This window comes from Ruditapes philippinarum, unplaced genomic scaffold (genome assembly GCF_026571515.1).
Source record: "Ruditapes philippinarum isolate M1 unplaced genomic scaffold, ASM2657151v2 ctg22307_1_1_1_1, whole genome shotgun sequence".
NCBI lineage: Eukaryota > Metazoa > Mollusca > Bivalvia > Venerida > Veneridae > Ruditapes > Ruditapes philippinarum.
In genome coordinates, this window is record NW_026858931.1 from 1,423 (window position 1) to 11,874 (window position 10,452).

Below are 10,452 nucleotides of genomic sequence, written 5' to 3' on the forward strand. Positions count from 1 at the left end.
AAGTACTGTACGATTTTAAATAAATACAAAAAAATAGTTCAGGAATCATCACTCAAAACAATATGAATCCAAAATGTTTTTGATACAACGTCTGTTATTGATTAATCAACGTCATTATCCTTGTCTATTTCTAATTTCATTAACTTATATTATTGAAAGTAAAAAATACTTGAATTATGCTTACCTCATTTCTCAAGATTAGAAATTTAATTATAATCGTATAACGTAAAATTTTTACATACAATTTATGGATGGACACCGTGCACTCATAAAAACATAATGTTTTATTTCAAAACTCAGTAATATCGACAAAACGAAAAAGAAAAAAAATATTGTCCGTGTTTGGATTTCAAGGACAGACCCCCATTTTAACAAAATTTTCTAGCGCTTGTACTATCACAGCTGTCGCGACAGGCGATTATTTTAATTAATATACAATAGTGTTAAGTTAAAAAAACTTGCGGAGAAAAAAATCTCTATAATGCGTTTACATGCCTTATATTTAGTAAGAAACTTAGTTTCAAAACACTTTTTATATATCTTTTTTATAAATATTAGCAAAAGTGTTTAAAACCCTAGATTAATTTTAATTCGTTTTTACGAAATATTATTTCGTATTTACGAATTATCATTTCGTAATTACGAAATAATATTTCGTTTTTACGAAATAAATTTTCGTTTTCACAAATTAATATTTCGTAATTACGAATTAATATTTTCGTAATTACGAATTAATATTTAGTAAAAACGAATTAATATTTCCAACAAACGATTTAATATTTGGTAATTACGACTTAATATTTCGTACTTAGGAATTATTATTTCGTAACAACGAATTAAGTTGCGGGAAAAATGTGTGAAAATTGTCACCTTAGGGGCTCCGTAATATACCTACCGGCCTTTGTTATTATATTACTTCGAATGTAAGTTGTCCACAGTTTCTTTTTGTAGTGCTGTTCTAGTCAATTTTTAGACTTTGTTTGATATACACAAGCATGTTTATTCTGTCTCCTGCTTCAAAGAATCAGAATGACATATAGGGATCACTTCCCTATCGTCTGTCTGTATGTCAGAAAACCTTGTCCGGACTACTCTTCAAAAGCTAACTTACGCTTTTTTTGGCCATTTTCAAACAGTATTTCTGTTATATAGATCTAGTTACCATCATTCCTGGGCAGAAACACCAGTACTAAATTCCTGTTTTCCCCGCCAAAGTACCAAGTGCTTCTTCCAGGATTTAAACCCTCGCCAGAGAGAGCCAGCGACTCTAACCACTCGACCACAGAGGCGGTCACTCCAAAAACTAATGATGCAATTTCATCTTTAATTTACAGGAATGAAAAGTATGAAGTCTAGTTGTGCATACCGTCGGCATTTTCCGGTTTGATGACTTTTGTCATAATTATAGTCCTTAAATTATTTTTTTGCTTTTGCTATTTTTATCGTTTGTCTGCACTACTCGAAATTAATGCTTGTGCAATTTCATCCAAAATCATAGGAATGATCAAGCATCAAGTGTGCAAATTATGGCATTTTCTAATTCGATTATTTTGTCACCGGTCCTGTGCTCGAATAGTATTTCACAAAATCACATAAAAACGGTTTCAAAACAAAAATATTGCGATAAACTTATTATTGGTACAAAGCTGGGCCTTTCAAACTCACAATAAACAAAAGCGTTTTAATGAAACTAATCAGAAAACAAGTTACCACGGAGTTGAACATTGGGCCTAAAACGACAATATTTTCAGACCACTTTACCAGTGCTCGACCAGGTGGTTTTATCTTTACTAGAACTTTTTTTGAAAAACAGATATGTACGGAAGCGTCCTGGTGCCAATTTAACATGTTCTATAAAAAAGATAACTCCTACGTAGGACTTTGCAAGTCCTACGTAGGGGATAAAAAAAAGCCTAATTAGGAGTTAATAACTCCTACGTAGGAGTTTGTAAGTCCTACGTACGACTTCATTAGTCCTACGTAGGACTTAATAACTCCTACGTAGGAGATATAAAAACCTAATTAGGAGTTTAAAAGTCCTACGTAGGACTTACAAACTCCTACGTATGACTTTATAACTCCTACGTAGGAGTTAAAAAAGTCTAATTATGAGTTTATAACTCCTACGTAGGACTTTATAAGTCCTACGTAGGACTTTATAACTCTTACTTAGGAGATAAATAAACCTAATTAGTAGTTTTAAAGTCCAACGTAGGAGTTTAAAAGTCCTTCGTAGGAGTTTATAACTCCTACGTAGGACTTTATAAGTGTTCCTCTACGTAGGAGTTTTAAAGTCCTACGTAGGAGTTATAAAGTCCTACGTAGGAGTTATAAACTCCTAATTAGGCTTTTATATTAACTTCTAATATCGGCGTGTTTACAATAAGCACGTTGATATCCTATAGAGTCTTCATGAAATGTCTATGGACATAAATTGGTTTCTATCAAACGAATCCTATTATATAATAATTCTTGACTGACAGTTGAGTACCACTTTTATTTCAGATGCAGGTGACACAGCAAGGCCACAATATCCTCAGCAAGAACGTCCGGCATCAGACAAATGTGCTCCTGAAGAGTGTAATGAATCAGACGATAACACCAAACATAGTGACAGGGATGAATCAGACGATAACACCAAACATAGTGACAGGGAATATAGTGGTGCACCGGAGACCACAAACAGATATGAGTTTGAACAGGATGAAGGTAACCTTTATGTTCTTAATTCATCTACAACAAAAAAGATGTACCGATATGACACATATTCAATATTTTTGCCAGCTTACAAAACAAAGCGGAGCATGCACTTAGTTTTGATTGTTAAACTCTCATATCAAGTATTGCCTTTATCCAAGTTATACTTCTTAATGTTGAATCTCAACACCACATGTACAAAGACGGTTTTTGTGGGATAAAGTAGCTTAAATATTGTTTATCCGATAAGAACTGTGTGCATTAAAGAGAAAAAACAAATAACATTACTTATATACGTAGAATAAATAGAAACTCTTAAATTATAAAAAATGGAAATGTGTGAATAGCTAAGAATCCGGGTTGGGATTTTTTGACGTGATAATGAACTCCGCCATTCGCAGAAGTGAAAACAGTTTTAAAAACAATTCATCATTAATTGTGACTCATTCTAAATATTAACTTTTACTTCATTGTTTGATCTTCATTATACTTTTTGATACAATCGAAACGTCGTTTTGAAATCATGAAAATCTAACCGGTTATACTTCATTAATTAATTCGTCATGTCTCTTTCCTGTTCGAAGAATTAATTTTGACCTGCAAAGAAACTACCAATACGTATGTGTCCATGTCAGGGAAAGTATGAAAGCAATCAAAACAATTATGTCAAGCAAATAAGATGTTTTAACAAATGCCACTAGAAATGTAAATTGCTCCGAAGCAAGTCTCATTACGTATCAAGTTGCATAAAGTTACTGTGGAATCTAAAATGTGTTGAATGTTTCAAAAATAATGACCTAAACAACACAAAATGGGTTCTTCCTAGCTTTATATTACTTATCATTTGATAAAATTAGTACCAGACAATCGTTTCTTTTTTGGGTGAAACAATATGCAAGAGTTAAATATCTTCTTTTCATTCATTTAATCCACTTTAAAGATATGTCAGACATAAGTGCTTTTTGAGAAAAGTGTCCTTCCATCTTTTCCCAAAAATTTCTTCCTTCAGGTCGAAAGCACATCAACTACACACACATATAAAACTTAGCAGTCTTAATATCAGATCCTCGGACCTGACCTATGAAGGATTTAATGGAGAAAACGAAAGAACATGGAAGAATATCAACTGTCGTAGCTTGTGAACGCATTATATATATTTCACCAGCATTTTTGTTGGAGATCAACACCGGGTCACATATGTAAGAAGATGTTGGATTACTGCTCTGCTGGGAAACAAAATAAGGCATATTGAGATTGTTTGATGTACAACTTCCGAGAATGCTTTTCTTTGTGTCTGCATGTCATTAAAGTAAGCAAAAAGGTCCGTTTAAAGCTCCGATTGGGTGTAAAACCGTACACTACACATTCTATTTTGTAATATAAAATTCTTTACTGACAGTTGAGTGCCACTTTTATTTCAGATGCAGGTGACACAGCAAGGCCACAAAATCCTCAGCAAGAACGTCCGGCATCAGACAAATGTGCTCCTGAAGAGTCTAATGAATCAGACAATAACACCAAACATAGTGACAGGATTGAATCAGACGATAACACCAAACATAGTGACAGGGAATATAGTAGTGCACCAGAGACCACCAACAGATATGAGTTTGAACAGGATGAAGGTAAATAAATAAAAGCCTAAACAATGGATAAATACATGTATTGTGTTTCACATAAAACAATCATACTGTTGAATTTACATAAACTATATTTTCTCCAACAACATTCATTTCAAGAAGTGCACGGGCTAGTCACATTCTGTTATACCACATTTGTAGCATATCACATTTATTACACCTGTAACATATATATCATTAATTCTTAACCAGGTTTTGCGAAGGAAAAAACTGGTTATTAGATTGAGGTATGTCGGCGGGCGGACGGCCGTAAACAATTTCTTCTACCATGATTTCTCCAGGGATTTTGATAAAACTTTCACAGAAGCTTTGTCATCAAGTGTTCTGGCGAATATTGTTTATGATTTTGTAATTTTGGACCTAATAATGGCCATTTGGTTTTTTTTGTCTTGTTAGGAAAATATATTGCAATTCCTTCTGTGTGCAACTTCTCCTTCATTTTTCAAGGGAATCAGAAATTTTAATTAAACTTGGTGTATAGCAAGCATTTGAAACGACCTTACTTTGGAATACTTTTTGGCCACTTGGGGTCAAGGTTATTGTTACTAAAAATAGAAAATCAGTTACGGTCAATAACTTGAGTTTGGAATTACACATTTCAATGGAACTTGATGTATAGCAATGTAATGACAAGATCTCGCTTACGATTGCTTATGGGCCTCCTGGGTCAAGGTTACTGTTACTAAAATAGAAAATATGTTTCTGGTCATACCTTGAGTTTGGAATGAGATATTTCAATGAAACTTAGTGTAAAGAAAGCTTAGATAAATATATCTGTTATGATTGATTTTGGTGTCTCGAATGTCAATGTCACTGTTACTAAAAATAGAAGATCGGTTTCCAGTTAGTAACTAGACTTTGAATGAGATATTTCAATGTTATTTGGTGTATAGAAAGCTTTTGTGAAGATTTTGCTTGGGATTGCTTTTGTGTTCCCTTGGATCATTAAAAGGTCACTGTTACTTAAAATAGAAAAATTGTTTCAGGTCTATAATTTGATTTAAGAATGAGATTTTGAATAAACTTGTATATCATTCCTACGGTATTTGAAAGCTTCAATTGGGATTGTTTTTGAGTCCCATAGGGTCATTGTCATTGTTTTAATGCACAGAGTTATAATATACATTGCTTGTCTTTATATTCAAATGACAACAGAACTTTCAACAGTGGTGGTAATTGAAAACCTGGTTTCGCGGCATCGGTCTATTTTTTATATATTTTTTTTCTTCTCTAGTTCAGGTTTTAGGGTTCAGATGAATAAAAATATACAGTTTATTCTGATTATATCTGTAAAAATATGCCCATTTTAATTCAAAAGCATTTTTCATTTTGCTACTTTTATTCAGACAGTAATTTTAAATTACATGCAAACTCAATAGTTGAATATTAAAAAAACAGCTATATAAGAAAACCGGTTGAATATCAGTATATGGCGTAAAGAAATGAGAATGAACCAGCCTTTTAGCCAGATAAGTGTTTTATGCTGTCTGTTTGAAATCCCGTGCATTTTAAATAACAAAGAGACGTATAAATGAAACCGGAACTTATATATTTGTATCTTTGACTTATATGTGGCGAAGTCAAAAACGATATTTTTTCCATTCTTATCTGTACTCATCGTGGTTCAAAACCGTTTTTGATAAATGATTCGTTTAAGAGACGATGATATAAATTTATGTTGGGAAAAACATCAATGTCCATATGAAATTAAAATAATTAGAGTGAAGTTAGCTACATGTATGAGATCGGCAAACAAAATTCGACATTTTATGTCGAGAGCTGTGAAATAAATCAACATACAATATTCCTGAGTGAAGATCTTTGTAATCTATTTTCAATTCTTCATAAACGAATGTAGAGTCGCGCAATCGCTGCATAGCTGTACATTTGGGACTATTTTATTTGAATGTAGACCTGGATGTCAAATAGACAGATCTACATTCGCTGAATACACAGCTAAACGTCGATTGCATAGCTTTACATTTATGAATACATAATTTAAATGTAGAACTGAATGTTCAATGTACAGTTCTACATTCTTTGAATACAGAGGTAAAGGTCGATTGCATAACACTACATTCAGATATATTTTATTTTAGATGTACAGCTAAATGTCGATTGTACGCAGGCATTGCATAGTTCTACATTTAGGAATATTTTATTTTAAATGTAGAGCTGAATGTTCAATGGACAGCTCAACATTTGCAAAATACGGAGCTGAATGCTGATGCACAGCTGTACATTGAATGTCTAAATTCGATTCCATCTTACAATTACATAAGCTATTAATAGTCACTTAGACCACAGGAATAACTTTAAGCTACATGCCTCCAGATAAGCCAAACTATTTCAATAAAATCAAACTTAAATAATATTTCTTAGACTTTAGAAATGTAAAAATATTAAAGATTCAAGTAATTATTGACATGTATGTGGTAAATGACTGATTTTTCCAATATTATGACTATATTGCTACTGCGTTACTGGCGCAATAAGGGTTATTTGTGTACATTTTTACCTCATTTTAGTAATTTACGTGAGCTGTAAATGCCATTAATTAGGTGTAAATTGCTTCCTTTTGGTCACTTCACATTGTTATACGTTTACACATATTTTTAAAAAAAAATCATGAAAATTAGCATAAATCTGGCTTTAAAGCATTTGGTAAAAGATGTTCGAATTGTTTGCCGAATCAATTCTTTATTTATTGATAAGCATAAAGGTACATTAAGGACACAATTTTCTAATTTAGTACTAGTAATAAAAGAAAGATCTGTGATAGAAAAAAGTTTTTATAGTCGTACATATAGGAGGAAATTGCTTATATTTGAAACAAACAAACGATTGACGATATATTTATTTTTTCCAGATTCGCCGTCTATCAGGTCGAAGTTTAAACTTATTTTCAATGCCAATGAATGGAGTCAAATTACTGTTAAAGAGACCCCATTCCACAACTCATTGATCGGCCACATCCCGTTAATCGTTGAGAAAATAAAGGAATACAATCCATATTGTGTTTTGCGATTCGGACACAATCGAGTCCGTAAAACTGGGAGCCGAAAAAGAAACAGTCCATTTTTTCATGGGAAAGCTGTTTGCACGTTTGATAATTGTACAAAATATGAATTCACAATAAAAAAGTATCCAAGGGAAGGTGCCTCCGTCAAAATGAAAGTGAAAATTTCGGGTACTGTGAAACATAAGAAAGGATGTAAAAGAAGCCGACAAGTAACAGGTGAAAGGCGAAAAGGGGTGAAGGAAGAAATAAAGAACCATGGACCAACGGAGACTTATTACAGACATTATTCGTCTGCTGATCATCGACAAACTTCACATGGAAATTTTACAGATATTCCTTCAAAAGCTGCGCTTAGGCAAATGCTACATGAAATTGTTCGGGATGAATTACTGGATCGTGATGTTTTCCGGGAAATCGAAATTGTAAATGAAACATTACAAAATATTATGCCCGAGGGATACGTTCAATATTATGCAAAGAAACCTTTAAACATCATTCTTTTTACGGAAACCCAAGTCAACTTATTCATTGAGTCTATAAAGTCAAAACACACATGCTTATTTTTAGATGCTACAGGCTCTGTTATAGATAAAGTACCGGACCAATCGGGTAAAGTTTTATATTATGCACTCGTTATAGAAGGCCAGGGGTCCACGCCAGCAGTTCCAGTTGCAGAATTCATCTCAAACCGACACACAGTTCCTGACATAGCAAATTTCCTGTCACGATGGCATTATGCAGTTCAAAACACAAGTAGAAAGTATAATATTCCAAACGTGATACAAACGGATTACAGCTGGGCGTTAATTCACGCTGTAATTCAAACATTTAACAAAACTTCAACAGAACAGTATCTTAAAAGTGTGTATGAAGGAAACATACCAAACTGTGTATTGCACATGTGTAGTGCACATATTCTAAATAACATCAAGTCTGTTGTAAAAAGTAAACCCAAAAGAAACAAACAGATTTTAATGGGAATTGTAGCTCGTTTAATTGAGTGTAAAACACTAAATGAGATGACTGATATTTTTGAATTAGTTTGCAGTGTATTGTTAAACAGAGAACAACCATCTAAGAATCAAGTGGAGCAGTTGGTTAAAATCTCTGAAGGGGAAATCAGCATTTCAGATGAAAATCCCGATGCCGAATGTGACATTCAAGAAGACCCTGATGAATATAATGACTCAGCACAATCAAGCTGGCTGAAGCAAACACCTTATTATAATCACTTCAATAGGATTTATCGCAAATACAACATTGGTGAAAGTAAGGAAACAAATAATCCCTTCTTCGACAATGAATTCACTCAGTACCTTTTAAATCGCCTCTTGAGTATTGCTCCGTTATGGTCATCTATGCTGATTCCAGAATCTCACAACACGAATGCCGTTGTAGAAAATTGGTTCAGAAATGTAAAACACACAATCCTTCAGAAAAAGTCACACCTCAGAGTTGGAACATTCATACGTCTAATGGCAGCTAGCCTTCATGGAAGATTGGAGGAGCAGAAGTTTGAAATGAAAGGTGTGTATGTTTTCATATGAATAATTGCATACCATTTAGAGTGTAAGATTTTAGCTTACCTGAGCACGAAATGCTCAAAGAGGAAAGCTCTTGGGATCATTGATTGCCCGACCTCCAGAGGGCATATAGCCTGTCTGTATGTCAGTCCGTCATTCCATCCATAAACTTTAACATTGCCCATGGCTTCCTTATTAGTTAATATGTTTACGTCATATTTGAAGACAACACAAGATTGAACATATCATTAATATGACGCTTAAACGCTTGAATGACTTTGACCATAACGGTCCAGTCCTCAAAAAACTTATCATTATATTAGCCATTTACTCACTTTTTATTCCGTGCCTAGGAAGCGACACTGAGCTGTAAGAAGACAAAGTTTTTTTTACTGCAGAACATATTACAAAGCCGGTACACGCATAAAAAGTATAGTTAAATTAGTTAAAATGTGCATGTCTGATATTCAGTGGCATAAAGTTGATTTTACTTTGTCTGTTACTTTAGTAGCTTCCAAGATACCTTTACTCTTACCAACTGGAATGTTTATTAAGAACCGAAATTTTTATATAACATTTCAACGTTCCTGCTGAACCAGTCGCTAATAACTCTATTGCTACTACATTTCCAGACACACAAAGCAGAAAAAAGAAGCGGAAATCATCCACAAAAAGTTATGATGACTTTAATGCAGAAGAGATGTGGGGCACTTCTTCGCGAAAAAAACAGGGTTATTTTGTTAAAAGTGAGTATTGGCGTATTGATTGATTTGATTTTTTCATTTGTAAATAACGCTTTAACAATGAAATGTTAAAACATAAACATTAGAAATTCCATTAATAAAAAGCTATTTCTTGTCTAAACGCTAAGTAACTGTGTACTTGTTTAACTGCTATATTTATTTGTATCACAAATAAGGAAACATTAAAAAAATATAGGAACGTTTCGACAAAGTTTACTTGAAAAAGAGAGCGTAACTAAATGTTAATGATAACTGAATTTAAGTTTATAACAAATACCAAATGATGAATTGCATTAGTGTTTCCTTACCTCAATCATTTTCAGTGATAGTTTTATCAATACAATTTTAATTATAAATGACGTCCGAGCTTAAGAAATTCTTATTACTCAAAATTCCTTTATGTTAAAAATGTCTTCCTTGCGATGTATTTAAGAAGTTTTGAAATACTAACAGAACTTGACACAATTGATTAATTTTAGCGGCTTTATTATTGATGCAAATATTTATTGTCTTTCCCTAGTTTATTTTCAACAAGTGTTTCCACTATCTCTGTTTTTATGCATTTTTTCTATCTAGAAACAGCTTCAAACACAAGAACAACAGAGGAAGCCCCATCATATGAAGATCTGCCATTCTGTCCATGGGGAGGAGAAACTAGAGAGTACCAACTGGATAACACGTGCACAATTGACAATCTTTTGTTCATGTTACATTTCATTCTTACATCCAATGTGAAAGTTAGAATAAAATGGCTGACAGAGAGTGGTGGAATCGGACATAGTTATTCTCGAAGTCTCCGACCTGTTCACCAGAAGACGTTGCACAGG

General features: G+C 33.3%; 1 protein-coding gene across 1 annotated transcript; it reads left to right on the forward strand.

Moving 5' to 3' along the window:
- Nucleotides 1–7,223: 7,223 nt before the first annotated feature.
- LOC132754706 (uncharacterized) lies at nucleotides 7,224–9,672 on the forward strand. Its single transcript, XM_060745385.1, has 2 exons — nucleotides 7,224–8,886; nucleotides 9,515–9,672. Exons 1-2 carry the CDS (start codon nucleotides 7,509–7,511, stop codon nucleotides 9,649–9,651), a joined length of 1,515 nt encoding a protein of 504 aa, XP_060601368.1. The 5' UTR covers nucleotides 7,224–7,508; the 3' UTR covers nucleotides 9,652–9,672.
- The last annotated feature ends 780 nt before the right edge of the window (nucleotides 9,673–10,452 follow it).